This window comes from Hyaloscypha bicolor (genome assembly GCF_002865645.1).
Source record: "Hyaloscypha bicolor E unplaced genomic scaffold K444scaffold_50, whole genome shotgun sequence".
Taxonomy (NCBI): domain Eukaryota; kingdom Fungi; phylum Ascomycota; class Leotiomycetes; order Helotiales; family Hyaloscyphaceae; genus Hyaloscypha; species Hyaloscypha bicolor.
The window spans coordinates 835,268-861,333 of record NW_020194552.1 but is presented as its reverse complement, the minus strand read 5'-3'; the positions used below and the strand labels follow the sequence as shown (position 1 = coordinate 861,333).

At 37.0% G+C, this 26,066-nt stretch overlaps 3 protein-coding genes across 3 annotated transcripts; 1 reads left to right on the top strand and 2 right to left on the bottom strand.

Moving 5' to 3' along the window:
* Positions 1-5,077: 5,077 nt before the first annotated feature.
* Positions 5,078-7,190, bottom strand: K444DRAFT_661061 (FAD/NAD(P)-binding domain-containing protein). The gene is made up of 2 exons (XM_024886538.1): positions 6,773-7,190; positions 5,078-6,692 (listed from the first exon to the last, which is right to left on the bottom strand). Exons 1-2 carry the CDS (start codon positions 7,091-7,093, stop codon positions 5,307-5,309), a joined length of 1,707 nt encoding a protein of 568 aa, XP_024740528.1. The 5' UTR covers positions 7,094-7,190; the 3' UTR covers positions 5,078-5,306.
* An 11,061-nt stretch (positions 7,191-18,251) lies between these two features.
* Positions 18,252-19,813, top strand: K444DRAFT_661060 (uncharacterized protein). The gene is made up of 2 exons (XM_024886537.1): positions 18,252-18,666; positions 18,709-19,813. Exons 1-2 carry the CDS (start codon positions 18,458-18,460, stop codon positions 19,721-19,723), a joined length of 1,224 nt encoding a protein of 407 aa, XP_024740527.1. The 5' UTR covers positions 18,252-18,457; the 3' UTR covers positions 19,724-19,813.
* A 4,148-nt stretch (positions 19,814-23,961) lies between these two features.
* Positions 23,962-25,659, bottom strand: K444DRAFT_661058 (uncharacterized protein). The gene is made up of 2 exons (XM_024886536.1): positions 25,348-25,659; positions 23,962-25,275 (listed from the first exon to the last, which is right to left on the bottom strand). The coding sequence occupies exons 1-2, from the start codon at positions 25,607-25,609 to the stop codon at positions 24,203-24,205; spliced, it is 1,335 nt and encodes a 444-aa protein (XP_024740526.1). The 5' UTR covers positions 25,610-25,659; the 3' UTR covers positions 23,962-24,202.
* Positions 25,660-26,066: the final 407 nt, after the last annotated feature.

Below are 26,066 nucleotides of genomic sequence, written 5' to 3'. Positions count from 1 at the left end.
TATTATATATATAGTAGGGCCCTAATTATATAGGTTTCAAGCTAATTTTTGGCCGAACTAAATCCATAAACCTTACTTATTACTTAGCTACCTTCTTTCCCTTATTTTTATATATTATCCTATTTATCTATTACCTTTTTAGATATTATTCTATAGCGTTTTTGCTTCCATATATACCAAGCAGCTTATTTAATACTTAATCCCTTCTAATATATATTTATCTAGCGGAATATACGGTTATAAAACCTCTGTATAGTCTCAATCGAATAAGCTTTAAGTGCCTCTATTACCTTAATCTTGGTATCTGAAAAGCTAGTCTTCTTTACTTAATAATATCGAGTTTTACTATACCCCTAGGATATCTCGATTAGGTTAATTTCGTAGTGGAACTTCGGTAAAAACATAGTCTTATATCCCCGATCTATAATAAGCTCTTTTACTTGGGACTTCTCTTTAAAGAAGTCTTGGTAATTCAATAGTATACGAGCTAAATAGTATATTTATTTAATAGCGGGAGGGTATTTAAGGGATATAGTATACTTAGTATCCTTTAAATACTTAAATCTTAAGCCAGGGATATTATAATCTCGCTTAATAAGAATCTATTCCATACCCTTAGGCTCTCTTTGTAACGGCTGGCGTAAGGGCATGATCTGCCAAGGACAGGATATCGGAAACAGGCACAAAACGGAGCTAAGCCGGAATTGCTTGGACGGAACAATACTAAAGGTCGAGGCATCCTCCCTACTTTGTTCCATAGCTTAGTATTTTTCAATACATGAGATTCTTGGATCTTTGAGCCCTGGCCATTGCCTCGATCCCGCCGTCACACTCTTTCTCTATTCGAATTAAGTTACTAAAGGACTTAAATAGTGCCCTATAACCCCGGAATTATATACTCTGGTAGAAAGTATATATCCCTTCTATAGGCCTTAATATTACTCTTTTTAACCCCCCCTAATTCCTTATTTATACCAAAGGCATTTAGTATATCTTTACTATATAAAGCATATATAGAAAACTAATTAAATATTAGAATAGCTATATAGTTTAGATACTTCTATTCAAATATATTAAATATCCTAGTAATCTATACTAGTAGCTGTTTTATATCTTACTAGGGGTCCCTATTTGAGCCTGGATATATAATTTAACGGGTATTCAAATTGGGATTATCCGGGATAAAAATGCCTTTATTATTTGGTATTTTAATATACTTCTCAGGGCCTATAAATTCAGAATCGTAAATTAGCCTCTCTTTGCTCTTTCCGGGCATTTTTTACTAATTATCTACTAGCCAGAGGCTCTTTTTATAGTCAAATCCATAGAAATAGCTCTTATTATAAAAGTATATTATATATACCTGAACTCTAATTAGAAGTAAAAGTTAAATCATATGTTATATACTAGCTTTATTTTTTTTATATTAAACTATATATAATAAAAGTTCCTTTATTAAGGGCAAAAATACCTCTTAATAATACTAAATTATATTAGGGCATTTATATTTATCTATATAAAGCCCTTTCTTAGTCTTATAGTAATAAAAGCCGAGCCTAGAAAGCTATAAGTAAGCTATACTATAGGTAATAGGCTTTTCTATTATTAATAATAATTAAGGCAAAATCTCCTAATTAATAGTATTTAGGAAATCATTTAGTAATATTATTTCAAGCACTTAATTAATTAACTAAATATAGCAGGCTAAAAAAATATCCTTATTATCCAGATAAGAGATACTCTTTCTTTTACTATCCCTAGTTTCTTGCGGAATATTATCCTACTATTAATAGTAATTAAATAGCCTCCTAATTCGCTAAGCTAGTATCTTTCTATTATTTAAGTAGTAATTACTAGAAGCTACTAAGAGTAATATATTAATCCTTCCAAGTTAATATTACCCTAGCTTTAGAAGCTATTAAGTATATTACTAGAATAAGTATAAATTAGTAATTATATATAAAGTATATAGCTCTTTGGTTTGGGCTAGCTTAATATCTATATTATTAAGAACTTCTTAGTAAGTTATTTATATATCTAGAGCTTTATTATTTCTATAAGCATTTCTAATAAAGGTATCCAAAAGTAGCTTATTTATTCTATTATCTTTATCTTTAAGCCTTTACTTTTTTCTTAATTATATATCCCTAGAAATATTAATTAACCCCCTAATAATATCGAATTATAGCTTCTTTTATTTAAAAAATAGTATAATTATAAAGGCCTTAAGCCTACTAGATTATTCTATAACTTGAGTATCTTTTGCCCTCTAATTATATATATGTTTTTATTAAGTTCTTAATAGCTTTACTAATTCCTTTATTAATTTGGGAATATATAAGCCTCTAGAAACTGGAAATAATATTAGTATACTTATATTATAATATAAAAATTAAAAAAATAAGATAAGAAACTTACTAGCCTATTCTATAAGTCTTTACTCTTACTATACGAATATAGGCTTCTCCAAAATAATTGTCTCATTACTACTAATAATAAGCTTTTACTAAGCCTAAAAGAAAATCGAATCTTTAAGCTCTAATTTATTATTTTATTTAATATCTAATTTATTAGAATCGTCCTCTATATTAGAGGATTTCCCATACCATTCGTTAATAGATACTTGGATTATAGCTTCTTTAGCTATAGTAAGAACTATAATTAAATCAAGAGTCAAATTAGCTCGCTTGCGTTTCTAAAGGCTTATAGAGGTAGCTATTAGAAGTATATAAAAGGGGCACTGAATTAGGTTTATAGTTATTAAGATATTAATATAATTATAGAAGAGCAGTTAACTAAGGGAGGCAGTTATATAATAACCAAAGTAAAAAAATAATTATATAAAACACAAAAATATTTGCTTGCTTAATCACGTATATTATAACTTCCTTAATAATAAAGATATTATAATTTCGAGAATATAGAATTAATTCCTATAATATATAGTATAGTTTTAATTAATACTATTTATATCAATTAGTATGGTGGTGGTTTTTATTTTTTTTTGTCGCTTTTGGATCGGACCGACTGTAGTAGAGGGGAAGGCTCGGTTCGCGGTATAACTTCGGCACACAGAAAAGGGGTTTCGGTTAGTTGGGAGGCACGCAGGACATATTGGAGAACAGGGCATGGGCAAGGAGAGAAGAACATGGCCAAAAGTAGCAGGATATGCTAGTTACTCCTCTCTGGAACGACATTTCTACGAGGGCAAGCCTCAATTCTGAGAATGCCAACAAAAGCACTGCTAGCAGCAACAAAGTCCAGAAGCCAGATCCGACACGACGCAACCTGGAACAGGCACACAATAGTAGACTACAGGAATGAAAGATGCTCTCTAGAAAAGATCGAGGACTATAAGAAGGCTGTAGCACCCAGATGCCGGGGGCGCCACAAGAACAGCGCAGCTCTGGCAAGATCGAGAAGTAGAAGTCTATGGAGACCAGCATACAGTTGGAGCAAACACTGTGATGGAGTACAGAGCTTAGGGAGAAGGGAGACTGGAAGACACACACATATGGACAGCAATAGGCTGGTATGCAGTGTACTTCATAAAAGACTCTGGAAGGAGCGGCAAGAGTGGAAGATTCTGGCCAAGCCACTTCGCACTAACAAAAGCCGCTCACGGCACCCACTAGAGTTTCGGGGAAAACAATAAGCATCCGTGGATATACGCCACCAAACTTACAGACATTTACACATCGGGAAATATCAAATTCAGCCCCTTTAGTGGCTGCCACTCCAGAAATCAGATATCAGACACAAGCATACTCGTCTCTGACATCCATTTATGCACCCAGCATGCGCGGAAATGCACTGACATCCTAGAGACATTCGTGTGTCAGAATGAATTATCCTCAACACATATATCAACTACCGTTATCGACATCCGAGGCAGGCCACGGTATATCTTCTGGTTTAAGGAAAAGGGGAAAGGGGTTAGGGAAGGGGCGCTCTGGCCAGCCAAATCGCTTCGTGGGCTAATAAGCGTTCGTTGCGAATTTTGGCGAAGCCCTTGAAAGCCCCTGAAATGCAACGATACGATAATAAATTGGCAGATTATTCAAGACATTTCAGGGAGGATTTGGTGGACTATAAATGATGTAGCTGTAAAACTCGTGAATGGTTAGCTATCTCTGGGGCGCCGCGTAAGTTCTGCGATCGTTAGTTAAGCCCAAGTGGCAAGCCTCAAGGACTTGCAATTCTCCTCCGAATGCGCTACAGAAACTTTACTATGCTATTTCATTAGAAGAAACATGATATTGCAATCTCTGTTATTTCTACCTCTTGGTAGTCGTTTATGATATGTCTGCACATCGAATTCTTACAGTTTTCCAAAGTCTGACAGCACCAACCTCGCTTTACTACACTCACGACACTACATAGTTTTGCCCGCATTACCGATGAGAATTGAAACTAATAAATCGAAAAAATATTTATTCAATCTTATATCAAAGAAAGTTCATCTTTAGTTCGGGTCATATTAAACTGCTGGGTAGATCTTTTGAAATGTCATTACACGATAACTCTCCTGTGCAACGAACATAAAAGGAACGCCGATTTTCCTTGTCCTAAATTAAAGATACACAATGAAGCAAAGGTTATGAATGTACCGCTTGATCGTTCTTTTTAGGTCTTTGAGTTATTGTTGAATATTCAAGGTCTTGGGAGAACATGAGCAAGAGGGCAGTCGAAATGTTCCACTGGACTTGAAACATTGGACGTGTCGGTTTTGGTCCTCGTCGCGGGCTCTGCTATCCAGAGAGCTGGAATAAAAATAAATGTACAGCAGAATGCCGGATCATTCGGGGCAGGCTTTTTGTGCCCCTCTCGGTGGACCACCAGAGCGCGACTGACCTTCACTATCCCAAGTCACAATGGGACGTTTATTTTGACTCGGGCGGAGAAAGAATTGGTTAGAGAAAGCTCGATATATATGAAGATTGCAAACCTCAAATGTACAGTAAGGCGTGCGTACATTGGAGAAGCGGCATTTACAGTGCGCAGCTTGACTTGGGACTTTGATATTATAAACTCCGGATGTACCATAGCGAATATGTATAATTAAATGGGAGGATTTGCGTTATTTAGCTTGACTGAAGAATATTTAGAGAGGAATAGATTTGCATTTTCCAGGTCAACTTCAGACATGGATAAAGGTTGTATTTTTAATGTACAGCGTGGGCTGGGACATTAAATGCGAGGGCCTTTTTTTCTCTCCCTAATGAGTTCTAAAATCAAGGCGAAGCAGAGTATCAAACCCCGATCTCGCTCCTTACTCCTCCTCCTCCTCTCCACAATACAACCACTCACGACCTCGCTCCTTGCACCTCGCAGTCTACCAATGTGCTATAAGTTGCTTGGTCATTGAAATCGCCATGGCTTCCAATACTGCCAAGTGCTTTCAGGACAATGAGGCTAGTAGTTGCCAGCTTCTCCAACCTCGCACTGACTGCAATAGCCTCCCAGCCCTCAAGCGCCTCCCTCATGACATCAACTCCCCACATGTATTGCTGCCATTGCTCGTCAGCCCAGAGATCTGGATTTCTGCCATTCTTCGCCTCCGTCGCCCTATTATCTCGTCCATTTGCTCTTGGCTTCCCCGCACCCCTCATCTTCTGATCCCTCACCCTCTGCTCCTCCCCATCGGGAAGATGCAGCGCCCGTCTCGTTGCAGTTGCAGAACTTTGTATCTTCTCCGCCCTCTCTTTCCTCACTGCTTGAAAGACGTTAAGTGCTGACTCAATTTGATCAACAGAATCGAGCTTCGACAGTACGCAAGCAAGAGCGCCTGCATCCTCGATACCTTGAGCAGCGCCTTGGGCAACGTAGGGAAGCATGGGGTGCGCAGCATCGCCGACCAATACGCACTTGCCATTAACCCAAGTAGGGAGAGGAGGATGAGAGTACAGATTCCATTCGGCGACATCGCCATCTGGAACATAGGAGAGGAGAGATTTAACAGTGTCGTTCCAGCCGGCGTACCACTCGAGCATCTCTTTCTTGGAGCCTTTTCTCGTCCAGCTCTGATCATCTCCTCCGTTTACTTGACAGCCCTGCTTCTTTTGTGGGTGTAGTAGGACCACATTGTACATCTCGTTGTTGCGGATTGGGTACGCCATGATATGACCGCCAGGCCCCATCCAGCGCATGCCTACATTGCTGTTCAATAACTCAAGCGCTCTTTGATCTCCTACCAGCTGTGACCTAGGGATGAGGACACGATATGCTGCATCTCCCGTCGACATCGGCCGGGCTTTGTTATCCCGATTGCGTGCCTCGTGTCCTCTACCACCGCCATTTACGGGCCTGGGTGGCTCGTTCGAGGTCTGTCTCCAACGATACGTCTCGAAGCGATCATCCCCATCTATTCCTGTACAACTCTTTTGGAAAGCTGAAGATACACTGCGAAACGAACCGCGCCTTTTGGCATCACTATTGCTTTGTGAAGCTGGAGACAAGAAATATTGGCGCATAGAGCTCTTCACGCCATCAGCGCAGATCAGGATATCCCCTGACACTAATTCCCCGGATTCGAGCTTGATGCTAGCACCAAAATTGGGATGGATGGCAATCACTCTTTTGCCAAGGTAAATTTCAATAGGGATTGGGAGGGAGGCGAGAGCCTGGAGGAGAATGGTTTGAAGGTCTCCTCTGTGAATTACACACAATGGTGCGCCATATTTCTCTCCCACCTATGTTACAAAGTCAGTAGGTCCTCTCATCGCCATGCAAAACCAAAATTTGGTACTGAAAAGTGATAGGGTTAACTTACAACTGGCATCAAAGGAGCAGTCCCGATTTCGGAATCATCTTTCCATCTTCGAAGACTTAAACCCTCGAGCACATTCGCTTTCTCCATTACATCACCAAGAATACCCAAGCGGGCAAGGATTCGGGAAGCATTTGGTGCAATTTGTAGCCCGGCACCTATTTCAGTGAGGCAATTGGCCGCTTCGTAGATGGTGACTCGGTGCCCGGTCAGAGAAAGGGCGAGGGCGGAGGTGAGACCAGTGATTCCGGCCCCAATAATGAGGATATTGAGAGGTGTGTGGGCTTTGGGATGCCAGTTCAGATTTTCTTTGAGACTTTCCATTATGTTTGTACAGATTGCAAGTGGCTTGTAAGTAAGGAGCGGAGTTTGAAGGATGAAGGAATTGTGCGAGGAATGAAATAAGATGTGGGGTCTAAAGATGTTGAATTATAGGTACTTAAATGAAAAGAAACGGAGGAACGAGCTTTCAATACAACTAGATGCCGAAAGGTTTCGAGTGGGGTTAAGGTTAGACGAATGCTTGCATTGCTTTGTTGCACCCGTGGTAAGAAAATTTCTGGAAAGTTTCTACAGTCGGTCCGACCCAAACACAACCCCGCCAAAAAAACTAAAAACGTACCACAATACTATTTATTATGAATCGCATTAAAAATACAATCAAGTTTTTACGTCCTATGCTTCTAGTTCCAGTCTATAAATCCTTATCTAGTTTAATTAAATAAGGTTGTTATTAAGTTGCTGTAGTCTCAAAAGAGTGACCGATTTATTCCTTTTGGGTCGGACCGACTATACAACATACTTTCAAGCCAAAGCTTCCCTGGGGTTAAAGTCTGCCAAAAGCTCGAGACGTTTCGCTTCACAAAAGATAGTTGCCACCAATTTGTTTCATAACTCCCTTTTGTAACGAAACTAGCATAGTTTATAAACGAGATCCACGAAGAACGTGGGGAGGTGATAAAAGGGTACTGCCAACAACCTCAAAACTCCAAGGAAGGAGCACAAATAATGGAGAATCTTGTTCGATACAGTTCTGATATCCGCTATAATTTTTTTATTTAAGAATAGTAATATTTCAAGACTCGAAGATGTTGTTTTGTTTCCAGCCTTTAAGTTTTGCTCTCGTCTCGTCTCGTCGCAGAGCAAATCATGCGTCAGGACTCGCACCAAAGCCCTTACGTCCTCACTGGTTTGGTATGTATCAGCAATACGGTTTTACAATACGGTCGTTTTTATTCCAACTTTTACTATTTCACAAAATTAAACATTCATAAGAGTCAAAAATTAGGCAAATGTGGGGCGTACCTTAATATAAACCTTTTTTCCCCGAGATGCTCTGTTAGCTTGTAAAATTATCAATAATGCTAGTTTTTTTTGTTAGGGGAAAAAAAGTTACCGTATTGCTGATCCGCACCAATATACTCAGGGTCTATTTTGTGCGAGAATGGCCGCGTGATTAGGTTGAGGACTCCTTCCCCAGATCAAATGTTTTTTTTGGTTTCGCTTGCAGTCTATCGGTTTCTAGGAATGTTCGTCGCATGATCTTGCGCAGATCTCGGGGAAATTACCCCTCCAACCACACTTCTCCCCGCCCACACCTTTTCCCCCTTAATTAATTTACGTTCCACAGATTATTATACTAATAGTCGGACGTGTTAAAGGGGCCCTTCCCTTTAGTCGGGGAAAGTGAGTTGGCCCGCGAAAGCGAGTTAGTCCGTTTTAGCGTTTTTCACCTTCTAGAAACATATATTAGGAAGTAGTTATAAGAAATCTAATTAATACATTTGATTCGCGATCTCATAGTTACCTATTCCATACTTAAGAACCAGGGTTTTTAGTCCGTAGCTAAAACCCTATAATTATTAGAAAAGTCGTGGGTGCGACACTCGCGAGAAAATCGTGTGTTAATTAATAGTCGGACTTGACGTCGCACTAAAGGGGCCCTTCCCTTTAGTCGGGGAAAGCGAGTTGTCCCGGGAAAGCGAGATATCCTGCACCGGCCTTTTTTGCCTTCTAAAAAATAATATTAGGAACTAGCTATAGAAAATCTAATTAATATATTTTATTTACGATCTTATAGTTACCTATTACATATTTAAGGACTAAAGTCTTAAGTAAAAGAATAAAAAATTATAATTAAGCAAAAGTTATAGGTTTAATACTTGCGAAACGGTTACGAATAAATAATTCTTATAATTTTTGTATTTTATATAATTTTATTACTAAAATCTTAATAACTTTCTACCTATATCTTTTTTTAAGATTTAGAGAATTATATCTAGTTTATAAGGCTTATATTTTTAATTCTATTACTTAGAATTATTTAAAAAGATTAAGGTTTCAAGTTATTAAGGATTTTATTTGGTACGGGATATCTCGCTTTCCCGGGATAACTCGCTTTCCCCGACTAAAGGGAAGGGCCCCTTTAGCGCAACGTCAAGTCCGACTATTAACCTTATTAATTTTCCTTGCGGAAAAAAAAAAAATTGGTGTGAAATCAGCAAAAGTTGCGGGCCAACTCGCTTTCCCCGACTCAAGGGAAGGGCCCCTTTAGCGACGTCAAGTCCGACCATTAGAAATTAGCCATAAGGAGCTTCCTCCGGAGTAATAATTACGTATTTGGGAGAGGTATGAGTATTAATACTCTGTAATATCGATTTCTAAGCATTTAAGGTACCTCGCTCTACTATCTCCTCCCTAATTAAATGCTCAAGTTATAGGTTTTATAAGACTTTTATAGGAAGCCTAGTCTACTACTAGCGTTTTTAGTGTCTTATCCCGTAACTCCCGTCACGTGTTAGCTTCCTCAGGCATACAGGCGCTAGTTTCGAGAGCTATATAACATGTCTATTCACGTATATAATTAGAATTACTATATATATTATACTTTAGAACCCTTATTTTAATTCTTTATATTACTTCTTTAATATTAGTAAGATTATTACTTATTAAAAGTAATATTATATTTAATATATTTAATATATAAGATTCTTTAAACTTTATATTTTATTTATAATATTAATTATATTATATTATATTTCTTAAAAATAAATACTTTTTATTAATTAAGTCCTTATTTAAAAGAATATTTTCTTTTATATAGCTTTATTATTTAGGGAGTTAAAAGAAAGAATAAATAAAACCCTTCTAAAATTATAATATAATTTCTTAAAATAAAAAAATCTGGCTTTTACTTTTTATATTATACTTGCTTATAAGGTTTCTAATAATTATTTAGCTTATAATTCTTCTTATTTTCTCTTATTAGAATATAATTATATAGTGCAATTATATAATATTTTAAGTAAATATTATAAAGAATAAATTACTTTATTCTTTTCTTTTCTTTTCTGAGAAATTAACTAACCTTTATTCTCTTTATATTAAATTCATATATCATAATTTTATTTTATAAAGGCTCTTTTATTACCCTAATTTAATATCCCCGTTATATTATTATTAGTATAGCTATTTCTTTGAGAGTTATATATATAGTTACGGGATACGGGATACGGGATATAAGTAATGAGATATAGGTAATAGGATATGAAATATGGGATATAATTATATAACTTTGTATTCTATTAGTAATTCGACTAGTAAACTAGACTTCTTTAGGCTTAGTAGATTTGGGAATTATATATTAATACTATAATATTATAATTCTTATTTCTGAATAATAATAACTTTACTAATTTATATAAATAGTATTTTATAACTATATAATAATACTATATATTACTAGTAAACTAATACTAATTAGTTTATATATATAGATTAGAGAATAGAATCTTTTAAGCTAAAGAAGTATCTAGTAGCCTATAATAAAATTAAACTAGTTTATATTAAAAGAGGGAATTACCTATTAATTTTATAAAGTATTTAGTAGCCTAAAAGAGAAAATAGCTAGCTCTTACTAAGAACTAATAACTACTTTATTAAAGAAGGGAATTACTTATTAACTCTATAAAGCATCCGGTAGCCTAAGGAAAAAGATTCTAATTCTTACTAATTAATAAGTAATTAGTTATTTAACTATTTATTTATTTAATTATTTATTATTCTTTAAAACTAACTTCTTTTAGCCTCAAGATTACTTTTTTGAAACCCATCTTTTCTATTTATATAATACCTATATCTATGAGATATTCTCTCCGGAATATATATCCTATATATGCCCTTAAAGCTCTTTAACTACTACCTTGATTTTACTATTAAATTAAGTTCTTTGAGCTTTAGACCCTTCCGGAATTATAATATTTCACTTTCTAAATTTCTTATTATAGACGAAATATTTAAAAGCGAAATATTTATTTTAATACCCTTAATATCCCTAGATATCTGGGGTATCTGGTATCTGAACTAGATATCTGGTATCTTAACTAGGTATCTGAACCAGGTATCTGGTATCTTAACTAGGCATCTAAACTAGATATCTGGTATCTGAACCAGGCATCTAAACTAGGTATCTGATATCTAAATCAGGCATCTGGAAACCTTTACTACTAAATCCTTTCTATAAACTTATTATAAACTACCTTACCTTTAAACCTCTCTTACTATAAACTATATATATATTAGGAAGGGCTTGGCTCTAGGGGTTCGGTATAGCGGAACTATAGAATAAATATATATAGATAAAGAAATAGAAAAGCGGTATTAATCTAATTACTTATAGTAATAAGAAAGTCCTGAATTACCTTAATACTAGACTATTCTAGTATAAGGTAAAGAAGTCAACTAATAATAATTTCTAGGAATTATTTAAGGAGGATTTTAGTAATTTCGATCTCGAAGTATTTAATTATCTAGATTAATATATATTATATAAATTACGAGCTACTTTATAATATAGTAGTATTTATATTAAATAAAATAATAAGGGACTTGCTATTATATAGTTCTTAGTTAATATTATTTAGGAAAAAGAGTAATATACCTAAATTATAGCTAATATTATTACTACTAGACTAGACCTTAATATAGGCCCTATTATCTTATTATATATATTTCTTAATAATAGTATTATAAGAAATTAATAAACTAAACTAATTATTACTTATATTTCTTTATTACCTATAATTACTTTTACTAATACTAGATTATAAAAAGTTAATAATAACGGATTTCTATTATTTCTATTATTTCTATTACTTCTAAATAATTCTTTAGCTAGCCTTCTTACTATAAAACTAATTAGAGAAATAGTAAAGATATATATTAAGATATAGAAGTATAATAGAACTAATAATAGTTTTAACTAAAAACTTATTATCTTTCTTAATATTTACTAATATATAGAGCTTTTATAAAAGGTATTAATAAGAGCTTTCCTTACTATATTAAAGGAACTAGTATAAGATTACTTTTATAATAACTAGCTCTCTTAATATATATATAAAGAGGCTTATATAAATATTTATAGCTTTTTTAAAAGCCCTAATTTCTAATATTAAAACTTAGATAAATAGAATACTATTATAATAGTAATTATAATAACTTAATACCCTAAAAAGATAATATTTAAGCTTATCTAGTTACTAATTAATAACCTATATAAATTATAATATAGATTAGTACTTGCCTTATAAAATACCGAATTCTTATATAATAAGATTATTACTTCCTATTAAGGTATACTAGTATACTAATATATAGTCTCGGATTCTTCTCCTAATCTCGACTAACTTATTAATAAGCTCTAATTATTTATTATTACTTATAAGAAGAAATAATAGATTAATACCGAGATCCTTTTTACTAATTAATAATACTATTCTTAAAACTCTCTAAATTACTATCTATTCGAAAATTATTAATATAAATATAGCTATAACTTTAGAATCCGTAATAATTACTCTAAGTTTTATAATTATAATAATTATATTCCAAAGTTATATTTTATATATAAGAAACCCGAATATTACTTATAGAAATATATACTAGAGAAATAAGAGACTAAGAAAACTCGATTTAAAAATAGAAATATTTACTAATTTAGATCCCGAAATACTCGTAACTTTAATAAATACTTTAATAGTACTTATATATAGTATATTACTGAATTTAAAAGAGAAAAAGATAATAAGAATAGTAAAAATAAACTAGTAAATAATGCTTTTAAAGCTTTATTAGCAGAAACGAATAAAGAAAAGAAATATTATTCTAATTCCTATTTTATTTCTATTAAGAGCTTCCTAGCTATTTCTATAGCCCCTGCTTTTATTATTCTTATAACTAATACTCTTATAAATAACCTTATTTTTCTTTCTTTTATATACTAGATAATAGGCAAATATTATATTTTAAAGCCTATTAAATAAATAGATAATACCTAGATATTTATAATTAATAATATATTAAGATATAATACTTATTACTTTTATAAAATTATAATTAATACTAGAGTTTCTAGATTCTTAACTACTAGTTCTAACTAATTCCAAGCTTTATAATAGACTAATAATAGTATTAAACTTAATAAAACTACTAAAGATTAAATTAATATCTAGTTTAATATTAGATCTATATTTTCTATTAGATTTATAATAGTAAGAATACTAATTAGGCAAGTATAATTCTATATTATATCTATAAAGACTCTATTTCTACTTAGCTTAGCTAATATAGATAAGCTAGAAATCTATTTTAATAATCTTACTAATTATTTTATTATTTTTACTAGATATTTTATATTTATAATATAATATTTTAGATATTTTTTCCTGCTTTAAAATACTATTCTATAAAGCTTTATTTCTGAATTCTTTATTTATAATTCTTACTTTCTTATAAAAGTCGAATTATAATATTTATATTACTATTTTAGTTATTTATTTATTAGTAAGCTTTAAAATATACTAAAATAAGCAGGCTATAATATTAATATAAAAGCCTTTAAGTATTTTATAAAATACTATAAGTAATACCAGAAATTCGAATAATTATTAGAATAATTTAAGTTTAATCTAAGAAATAATATTAGCTTTAATTATTTTATTATTATTAATATTTTCTATATTTCTAGTAAGCCTATACTTTATATTATTAATAAAGGTACTAGATATTAAGCCGGCTAATAGCTTTAAAATATTAGTATATTATATACTTAAAATACCCTAAAGTAATATTAGATTAATATTTATTTAGGCTCTTTTAATTAGATTATAGTAAATACCAGAAAGCAGTTTACTAATAAGAAGTTTATTTAGTTTATAAATACTATAGGAACTAAGATTAAAATCGTTTCTATAAAAGCTTATAATTCTATCGGAATTATAAAATACTACTATAACCCGATTTAATATACTTATTTTATTATTATAACTAAAATTAATAGAACTAATAAGAATATTATATTTCAAATAGCTTTTAAGGCTATTAATAATTTTATTAAATCTAATAGTATTATTCTAACTTTCTTAATTTATAGTACTTTATCTCAAATAACTAAATATAATATCCTATTACTAACTATATTATAGTAATTAGTAGTATTTAAGAAAGCAATAATAAAAATTTAGAAGCTTTAAGCTAGATACTAGATTATAAATACCCTAAATACCCGAAATAGTTCTAGTATTACTAATATTTATAAAATTCTCTTAAATTTAGATATTTTTATATAATATAAAAAGAATACCGGTTAATCTAGTAATTAGGATAGACTATATAAGCTAGTAGCTATTAATAGGAAGAACTATATACTAGCTTTATTATACGGTAATATTACTTTTTATTTAATCTCTATAAAGCTCTTTTATATAGGAGATATTAAGGTTATTACTAATAGCCCTAAACCTAAACCTATTCTTAAACTTTATAATAAAACTAAAGATAATACAGGTATAATTTCTCTTATTATTCCCGCTATTTTACTAAAGTATAATAAAGGACGCCCTTATAAGAATCCGGATATTATAGTATTTCTATAAAATAATAACTTATATAAGAACTCCTATTAAATTAAAGTTACTAGCCTCCTAAAAAAAGAATATATTTGAGGTTATTTCCAGATTTCAGGTATTAAAGAAGATATATATTTTTAATTCCCGGTTTATTAATGAGATTAAAAATAAGAATATAAAAAGAAAGTTTAAGAAATCAAGACTAGTTATCTAGGCTTATAATAATAGTAAGAAATATATAGTATTAATATAATTACTTATTATTTAATATATTAGGTAAAGAATTATCCTTAATATTACTATTATAATAATAGATATTATAGAGCTATATTTATATAATATCTTATAAGCTTATATCTAATTAATAACCTTATTTAACTATAATTTTTATATTAACTTATCTTATAAGCTTACTAGAGAACTAAATCTAAATAATAATTCGGTTCTAAAAGTTATAAAACTATTATATAATATATTAGAAGCTAGGAACTACTAGTTTAAGACTTACTATTTCTATTATATTAATAAGCTTTCTATAAAATAATTAATTTATAACTCTTGCCTTTTCTATAGTAAGTAATTCTTTGGAATTATTAGTCTTTAAACTAATAATATCCTATTTATTAGAACTAATAATTTTATAAAGGCAAAGTAACTAAAGCTTTATAAGACTAAATTCTTAGCTAAAGAATATAAATACCTTACTTTTAACTATAATTTCAAGTTTAATAGAGATATTATTTATACGGATATTACTAAAATTATTCTTATATAGGAATACTAATATAAAAACCTCTAAACTATTTCTATAAAAAATACTATTATTATAAGTAATAAGGGTACTATTTATTAAGATCTCTCTATTAAGAACTAATATATTATCTAATATACTAGAGAAATATATATTATATTAGTCTATTAACTAGAAGCTTTATATAACTTATTAATTATTACTTAAGTTATTAAATCCTTATAAACTAATATAAAGGCATTTAATAAGTATATTTAATAGTAAATTAAGAATACTACTAGAGAACTAAGATTTATAAAGCTAGTAAAGAAGTTCTTATATTTAATTACTTTTATAAATACTTTATTTATAAATAATAGAAATCTCTTTTCCTAAATCAGATATATTCTAGTTCTAGTAAACGGAACTAGATATACTAATATTATTTACTAGTTCTCTACTAAATACAAGAGAGTTACTAGAAGTATTCTAGCTTCGGAACTTTATAGTATAGCTTATGGCTTTAATATAAGTACTTTAGTTAAATCTATAATTAATAAAGTACTAGAAATAGAACTATTACTAATAGTCTATATGAATTCGAAGTTATTATATAAATACCTTATTAAATTAGGAATTACTCGAGAAAAGCATCTAATAATTAATATAATATATCTCTACTAGGTATATAAATAACAAGAGATTATAGAAGTTAAATAAATTAAGAGAGAATTAAATTCTACTAATTCTATAACGAAATTGAAACTAATAAATATCCTTAAGCACCTAATTAATATAAATACTATATAAATAAATATAGAGAAATAAGTTAAATATAAATAGAACAAAAAATAGATATATAAGATAAGAGAATATTATAGGAAGAGAAGTTATATATAAAAGGCTATAGCCTTTAGTATATAACTAAAACCTTAGAAGTAATATAAATATATAGAGTATTTGGGAAATCTAGTACTAGGCCGGATTAGGGAATTTGTATGTAATTAAAGAAAGATACTATTTTTTGCGTTTTTAGAAAGTTTCTAGTATTAGTATAGCTATTTTTTTGGGAATTATATATATAGTTACGGGATACGGGATATGGGATATAGGTAATGAGATATAGGTAATAGGATATAAGATATGAGATATAGTTATATAACCTTGTATCCCATTAGTAACTCGACTAGTAAACTAGACTCCTTTAGGCTTAGCAGATTCAGGAATTATATATTAATACTATAATACTATAATTCTTATTTCTGAATAATAATAACTTTACTAACTTATGTAAATAGTATTCCATAACTATATAACAGTGCTATATATTACTAGTAAACAGTGTGGGAAATGAGTAGAGTAGAGTAGAGTAGTGGGCCCTACTTATATTCTACTCAAATAAATTTCTCACTACTCATACTCTACTCAATACTCTACTCAACTACTCTAGAATATTCTAGAGTAGTTGAGTAGTATGCACGTGATGCTACACGTGATGCTACACGTGACACGCTAGCCTAATTAGGTAAGGCTCCGGGGTGGCCCGAGTCTAGCGCCACTGCACTGCCCAATCAAGTAGTGGCAAGGCTTGGTAAGCAAGCTAGAACCTTAATATATTCTTACGGAGGTACAGCCCATAAGTATAGTAATAGCACTAGCAAGGGAACCCTTAGGCGGGTGAAAGACTTGACTTGATCGGGTATTGAATCCCTCGTTTGGCTTGTTTTGTTTACTCATTTTGGCAAAGCGACATTCAAAAATGTACGTGTGCAAGAAACCCTTGCTAGTGCTATTACTATACTTATGGGCTGTACCTCCGTAGGCTTCCTTAGCTATTAAGGGCAAACTCTTCTTTCAAGGTACTCTTATTATTTAAATTACATAATAGACTTAATAAGAGTACTATTAAGATAATATCTTACTTAAAAAGCTGGGGGTTATTTAAAGACGAATTAGAAGAAGTAAAAGGAGAAGAAAAAAAGCAAGAAAAGAAAGATTTCAAGGAGGGAAATCTGGTTTTTATAGAAGAAAAGTAGTATTTAAGTAGCCTTATATAAGCTCTAGCTTAAATTATATGGTGCTGCTTAATATATACCTTATTTATTTGTTAATAATTAAATAAATATTAATTTATTATATTTACGTGACTTGCACGTGACTACTCTTGAGTTACTCTAGAGTAGTACTCTACTCTACTCTACTCAAGTACCATATTATGCTACTCAAACTCTACTCTACTCTACTCAAGACTACTCTAGAGTAGCTTGAGTAGCTTGAGTAGTTTTTGCCCACACTGCTAGTAAACCAATAATTATATATACTTATACTTGTTTATAACTTATAAAAGATATAAATAATATATAATTCAAATTTATATAATAACTAAATTTCTATTATATTAGATTTTATCTAATTAGGAAATTAAAAAAGCAAATTAAAGGCCGGATTATATATAAAGAATAGAAACCAAAAAATATAAAAGAGATAAAGAATATTAAGAGTATAATATTAAACTATATTTAAGAGCTTATTTACTTTTAATTATTTTATACTATATTAGCTAGATATAATAATAAAAAACAAGGGTATATTAACCAAATATTGAGCTACGATCTCCACTATATATATATGGCTAATTAATTACACGGTTTTAGTTATTGAGATAATTGCAATTAAAATGAGTGAGTGGCGGGTGTGTCACGTGACGAATACTCCTGGTAGCCGATTGTGCAAAAACGGATACACTTCTTCATATCTATCCCAAGATTTTCTGATTGAAAACTCTGGAAGGCTTTAAATGCGAAGTTTGGATACGATCCCAGAACGAACACGAGGCGGCGCCTCACTCTAGTCTGGAAGGATGTTTGAGGGTCTGCCAAGCCTAGGTTTCAGCCAACAGCTGCGCCTCGAATGCGGCGCACGCCCCAATTGACACAACGCTGATCAGTCAACACATCTCTTGGAACCATCTTCTTCCTTCCCCAACTTTTACTCCCCCATTAGTGTCAACAAAAAAGACTGTGATCTGCCGGTCAACACGCATCACTCATAATGGGCAAAGCAACTGCCCATTCCCGAGGCCCTCCTGCCTACAGAGACGAGCCCGATCATGCCGAGACAGCTTCGATGGCCTCCGCAGTCCTCCTCGACGACGTCGATTCTTTCCCCGACGAAGAACTCCCATCCTACACCGACACACCAGCAGAATCACATACATCGGCCACACCTAGTATCTCTCTGAGTGCCAGCCAATTCTACGAGTACGCCCCCTCTCCGCACACATCACCCAGCTAACCCCGCAGACAACCACCGGAACCTCCCTTCTCCTCTCACGACCTCAATTACAGCGAATACCGCACGCGCTTCCTCAACTACTCTACCGAAGTCTCCACACTCTCAATCTTCATCAAGCAACAGCTGCAATACCCCGCCTCCTACTTCGTGCAACTCTGCGGCACACATACCGAAACCCGACGAAATGGAAACAAAGAGACGAAAGACAATATCACCGACTTCTACATCAGAATAAATCTCACCTATCTCCTTGGCCCCTGGGGTTCAGGATCCATTGAGTTCCTCCCCGACAACAAACGTGGATACCGTGGAACCATAATCCCCCGCCTCCCACCCAGCAAAGGCATCTCCCTCGACGAAGAAATCGGAGAAGATGAATTATCAACATGGTGCAAGAAATATGTCTCCGATCCCTCGAAAATAAAATCCTTCACTCTCAAACGAGAAATCCAACATCACGACACGAAGAAACTAGAGCATTTACTCCGTTCCGCGATTGCAGAGACGAATTACCGCGGACAAGTCTCCATCGAGTTTCTCAAGCAACATGAACGAGTTGTAATCTACTCCCCAGGAACGATAAATCAATGGCGCATGACAGTGTGGATCAGATGGATCTTCTACCTAACGTTCCTATGGATTTTCGCCTGGCCCGTCCTGTTCTTCCTCACCTCCCGGTACGAAGTTGTCAAAGGAATATTCCAATACGCAGACTGTCCTCCGAATACAAATCCCAACAGGAAGCCGACCGTGATGAGTGAAGTAGCTTGGTTCCATCGGTGGGAATCCGCAATCAAGAGGGCTGCACTGGCGAGAATGGTTAATAAGGATGGGGCATGTTTGGATGAGGAGTATAGGGAGGCCACGGAAAGAGCGGATGCTAGGGGAGAGGCAGTTGGCAGGACGCCAGAGATTCCGAGGACGGGGAATGCGTTTGCAGATGGAGCTTTAGGGTTGATTGGGCAGGGGCTAAGGGTTGCGGAAGGGTTTTCTGCGCAGAGGGGGTGGGGTGGGGATTGTTAGGAGACGGTGACTCCTATGTTTCTTTGGTGAGATATCCTCTATTGCTTTTGGAGTCTGGATGTTATAGGGATAATAGCCGGTATGTTTTTTGGAGTCACATCAGTCAGGAGATCTCTTACATGACAGTCTTTTCTCGTTGCCTATGTGCAAATCCGATGTTGTCTCTCTCCTGGAGGCACCCCGACATCCTAAACACCTTCGCGCAAGCGCGCCCTACACACCTCTGTCCCAACCTCTTCCCCACAACCACCTACAACTCATCATCATCAGTGTACCCCTGGCTATCCTCAACCAATGTCACTTCTTCATATCTCTTTTCTCTCTTCACTTCCTCCTGGACATCCACCTTCACCATTCGCTCATCTATCATCTCCTGGGCAGCATTCTCGATTACTCTTTGGGCAATGTTCTTGCCATGCTGGGACATCCAGTTGTCGAACGCTACATTGAAAGCTTTCTGGAACCGCTCATCTGAGAACTGGGTTGAGCTTATCGATTGTTCCAGAGAAGTCTGGATAGATCGAGTTAGGGTGCTAGTCGTTGAATGTCCGTATCGGGCCTGGAGAATAGTAGAGAGGGGCTTTTCTGGCAGCTGTGGCGGCTCACGGAACTCACTCAATGAGAACTTCCTAGACGAGTAGGTGTTTATTGTACCGAGTTTCCTTGATCGAATGGCAGGACTGGCATCTGAGATATCGGAGTCATCAACATCGGAACTAGGGACAGAGGCGCGGGCACGGTTTTGGCTGGGAGTCGGCGTTTCCGGGATTTGGTCAACCCAGTGGTTGGGCAAGGATATTCGGCGTCTTTTCGGACTATGAGTTTCTGCAATCTCTTTCTCCTCAACTAAATGTCCCTGGTCGCTCGAGAGGTCCAAAGCCTCAGACTTGCGCTTTCTCGAAGTTGCGGGACTGGTGCCGGCAGTGCTTTCATTGTCCCAAGCCTCTTCGTACATCGCCATAACCTGCTCGTGCTTCTGGCTCGGCGCCCATTCTACCAACTCTACTGGGCCGTCCAACGGCTGAGATTCGGGATCAGGTGTGGGTGTTGAGCTGCGGAGCGTGCAGCTTGATGCCTCGGATTGAGTTCGGTTGAATGAAGGAACGAGGTATTGTTCTCGAGCCACTGAAGCTCTTTGGCGAGGCGAGCCGTGAGCGAGACCTTGGAACCAGCAGAACTGTGGGACAGAGATCTCTTCAACATCAACATCATTGTCGAACCCATCCATGGATCCGCGGAAGCCTTCCTCCTTCACCGAAAATTGTCTACGGGGCGACGATAAATCTTGACGACTTTGCGTGGAATCAAGGGACATCTTGACTGGCCGGTTATATGATTCTTCCGCACGTCTGTCGGGTCCCTCCATGGAAACTTGGAACTCATACTGCAAGGCTGGGCTGATTGATTGCTGAGTAGGCCATCCTGTCATTTCCCCATTCTCAGCCAGAAACGGGAACATCTGTTCCCGGCTTTCCCGCTCGTCAATCGAAGATTGAGTCTGGACGCGGCAGGCGATACTGGAGTCCGGACCGTTATTGAAACAGGGTATGAACGGAGATTTTAGCACCGAGCCATTGAGTGGGTTGTCAAGCTCTGTGAGGGGAGTTCCATCGAAGGGAGCATTAGTCCTTTGATGGGTCAGGGCGCGGGAAGTGCGGCGGCGGGAGATGGCCTCGTCGAAGGACGTCTGAGGTGTTCTGGGAGTTTCCGAGTTGGTCGCTGTTCTGGAACGCTGAGAGCTGGAAGTTGACTGAAAATATTGGGACGAGGGACCAAGTGTCAAGGTCGATGGATTCGAGGACATTGAGGAGGGTGGTAGGAGTCCAACTTCTCGTACGCCTGGAATATTCCAGGGCTGACTGGGCGTTGCTGTTCCAAAAGGAGGAAGGGTTGTATCCTCAAGACCGAATAAATTGGAAGGCGGAAATTTCCGGGACGGAGAATTTCTGGAATTGGAGGACGGAGGGCTGCCTCTATGTGCTTGAACTGGATGGGCGTTTGCGGCCGTCATTTTTCGGCGATTGTTCCCAGCTTCTGCATTCCTTGCAGCGCTCATCTGCGAGGATACATAGCCCAAGTCTGGAGATCTCGTCGTCCTATCCGTGCCCGACGAAGGGATGTTCGAGGTGTTTCTTGAGACAAAAGGAGGAACATCCTGAACAGCGGTGCCCATCATTCTGCGGCCACGATATCCATTTTCTTCCTCGGCGTTGCCGAATGGTCCTCGTTGATGTGGACGACGCAGGAGCATTGAATCCTCGGCGGATCTGGGCAATGGTGGGTTTCTTGGCATGAATCGTGGGGTTGATACGGATGTACTGCTGTATGGCGGACATGGAATTTGAGGAGAACGAGGCATGTGAGGGAGACGAATACGCCGAGAGGTACGCCGAGAGCTGGAATGGGGACCGCAATATTCGTGCGGCCTGGAGGAGGTGCACTTTCTGCCCCTGTCGTCATCCATCATGTTGCATGGCAGGAATCGAGAAGGTGTGGAAGGTGAGTGGATCTGTCTGTCTGTCGATGTGCAGGACGCTGCAAGAAGTGTTACAGAATCTTGGCGTCGAGCTCGAAGTCGAGGTTGGAAGAGCAAGAACATGTTCTTGGGATGGGAAGTTGGGTCGAGGTTTTATGCACCCGGGGAAGTCGTCGCGGTGAATTGGCGAGAAATTTACGAAGTATTCTCCTAATCGTATTATTTATTTCCTTTGTCATGTCCCTTCCGTGCTTTTAAATCCCAATTCCAGTGCGAATCCACCTTGATACTTGGCTTGGATCATGGTAGTTTGTTTTATTGTCCCGGGCATATTTCGATGTTTTGGAAATCATCGCTTGGATTGTTCGCTGAGGTGTTCATTGGAGAGAGAATGACTAGTTTGTGCCTCGCTTACTCGACCGTCCACCTTCTACCAAGATGCACCCTCTGTCCAAGTTCAGCTCATCGTATGTTTCCATTCAATTGCAGAAAAGTATTCCGCAATGCTATCATCTCAGATTGCATTTTCAAATACATCCGGGAACATCAACTCACACTTTAGTTCCAGGTTATCTCGTCTCATAGTCTCGACTGATCCTGCTTCACCCACTAAAACTTTCTCAACTCTCATATTGTGTCTTATCTTCCTTCAACTACTTCGTACGTCCCCAACTTGTTCAATGCCCTAGCTCAAACACTCCAGGTGTCATATGATATGCCTTGAAGGAAGGGGGTTACTATCGTTCTGATCCCAAATTTGGATAAATTCGTCAGCACGATCTGCTTTCGCATTCTATATAGCGTTCTTTGACTCAATTAAGGAAAAACTCTAGCATAATTGAGGCCTTAATTGCTGCCGACAATCTCCAGAGACTGACAGCTGCCAAAGTTGATAGAATGCACAGTCTCAAATGCGGCATATCGTCAAATATACCCATCTCCATTCGATATCCGAGATATTTCTGCGCCTTGTACAAGTTGATGTAAGCTTGCATTGGCAATTACGCCGATGCGGGGGCTAAGGAGCTTATATAGTGAAACCACTCGATACACTACAAACCTTGATGGAGCCTCAAGCCAGGAACCCTCAACCCATTTCTAAACCTTATTAATTACGAGAATGATGTAAGATTCTCATATAAGTTCCTTCTCTAGCCTGCACGAATATTTACCTTAATATCCCGGGTGGCAGGCTTTCGCCCGATGGGGGGCTGAATGGACGCCAATGTGAGGCCAGAAATATATAATATAGATGCTGTAGCCTTTCATGTGAAAGGGAAATCAGCTGCAGGTGGGATATTCTCTCAGAATTCTCTTGATAGATTCTCGCTCTTGAAATGTTGCAGCGTCTCATCTTCGCGATGTTCTTCGCCTTGGGCGCGGTTGTAGCAGGACTGAACTCTGAAGCTACCGAGTATGATAGGGGTAAATTAGTGATAACGATCTCTAGGCTGTGATGGAGGCTATCGAGTTCGCACGGAACATCGTAGGGACGCGTCTCCTGCAATTGGTGGTCCGTTCACGGAGTGCCATCCTTGTAAAGCGAATTGCAGCGATGCGGAGACGGCGGCGTTGTTAAGAAGCTAGTGTATTCACATCATGCTACGAGTACTCGTGCTATTGGGGGCGGCAGAGATAAGGGGAAGATTTTGGGTTCGAAGTTTAGAGTCCGCGGTGTAAGGGTCTGCGGGTTGTGGATGCGAGTGCATTCCCGAGGTTGCCAGGGAGGTTCCAGTCATTCAATGACAATTGAGCTTTCTGACAAGGCCACTGTTAATGTTTTATCTGAGCTCAGGGCCTAGAGCAATCTGAAAAGTCGCTGAGTGTTGTTGTGGGGCAGACAAAAAGTTGGGTGTTTGCAAGATGACATTTCAACCCTATCCACCTTCATACCCAAACACACCCAGAACTGCAAGAAACCGCTCAATATATACTTGCGCCATCTCATTATCCATCATCGCCATTGCTCTCCTCCCGCAACCTACTTCCCAACAGCCATCAATCTACCTTTCCAGCTCTTCAACCGGCCCCAAACCACCCGGGCCCTCACTTCCATGTACCCCCGTGCCCACACTCAACCTCCTATTCCTCTGTCTCTCTCCTGCCTTCTCTCTAAACCCCTCCCTCAGCCCTCCCGCCCTCTCACTCAATCCGCTCCCCCTCCATTCACCCATCCCCTTCTCCCTAATAGCTCTCATCCTCTCCTCTTCCACAGTATCATGACTTGCTTTCGCAATCGTCCCGTTGACCGTACCTCTCAACGCTTCGCCTGCACCATGCAACCCCTTAATAGCCCCAAACAACGACTCTCTCTTCCCATGAGGGTGGCTTGGAGGATCCGCAGAAATCAAAGTCGTCGTTCCCAAGTTCGCTCTCGTCGGGGAAGACGGACTTGCAGCAACAGCACCCGGACGGGAGAAATTAAGAGTATGAGACCTAGCTGGCGCGGTAGGAGATACTGGGGATTCTACAACGCCCGCCTCTCCGGCAGGTCTATTTGTGCCCAATGGCGCTACAACTCCATCTCCCGAGTTCCTCTTTGGTGATCTGGCCGGAGGCGGCGGGATGCCTGTCGTGTCTGGGCTGAGTGTTGAAGCTGGGTAGGGACTTGTGCCTCGGGCGTTCGTGGTATTGAGGAATTCGGAGCGAGGGGGGATGGGTCGGCCGCCTGTTGTGCTAGGGCTTCGTGGAATGGCGGGGACCTCGGCTTCGGTCCTCGTTGCTGTATTTTGTGGCGGCACTGGTGTTGTTCCTGGAGGAGGAGCAAACTGGGATTGTTGGAGCTGTTGAGGGGTGGGTTTGCGGGGTGGTGCTTCTCGGTATGAGTGGCTAGGTGTTGGAGCTTGTTGTGTAATTGTAGGGTTTGGCTGGGTTTGTTCTCGCTCGCAAGAGGTCTTCTTAGACGTGGGTTGCGTGCTTGAATTTGGGTCTGGGTTTGTGTCTGGGACGATGCCTTGGTTGGAAGGGAGTTTCTGGTCAACAATCGTTTCGGAGGCTTGAGGAGGTGGATCGGTCGATGGATTGTAGGGATGGGAGTACGTTTGGGTTGTGCCATCTGGGGCTACAGTCGTAGTAGCTGGGTAGAATTCAGTCAATCGGCAATCGATCGAGGTTGGCTGCTTGGAGTGGGATGTTTGGAAATACTTACTCGTTGTTGTGGTAGTTGTAGTGGTGACAGTCGTCCCTGGACGCTGTCCTTCGTGATTCTGATTCTGATTCCGCTGAGGTTGCGGTTGAGGCTGAGGTTGCTGCACCCTCGAATCCATCGTTGACGCATTGCTGTTCGAATAATACGCTGAATCATGATAGCTATTGTTATGCTGGTGTTGAGGTTGATTTGGGGGGGCGGTCACCGTATGCTGATTCGTGACATCGGGGCGGTTCTTTTCTTTGTGCTTGAAGAGTGGCATCTTGACTACTTTCCAATGGACTAACAATAGGATTGTGATATACGAAAATGGATTATGGGGGATATTCTTAAAGAGAAAGAGAGTTCTTGGTTGGAGAGGGGTGTGGCTGGTGTGGCTTGCAATGATGTAATGTGGCAAGGGTTGTTGCGGATCAGGGAATGCGATTGAATGACTAAGCTGATTGACAATGACATCGTTGATAGGGGGTGGCTGAGGCGAACAGGGGAGCGCGAGGGGGCGTGAATCTTGTGATATGTTGACTTTACAATACTCGTTCCTCTGCTTCTTGTTCAACAGAGAAGTTGATATTCCCTAAGTGAAGTGTGATTGGAATGGAGCACTTGACCAGTTGTTCCTTTTCTTCACCCTCTCAGTCCGCGTTTAGATATTTTGAGGTTATCCCCATTCATGTTCGCTTACTATTCATTCGCTGATCCGATGGCAGTTGATCGATGCA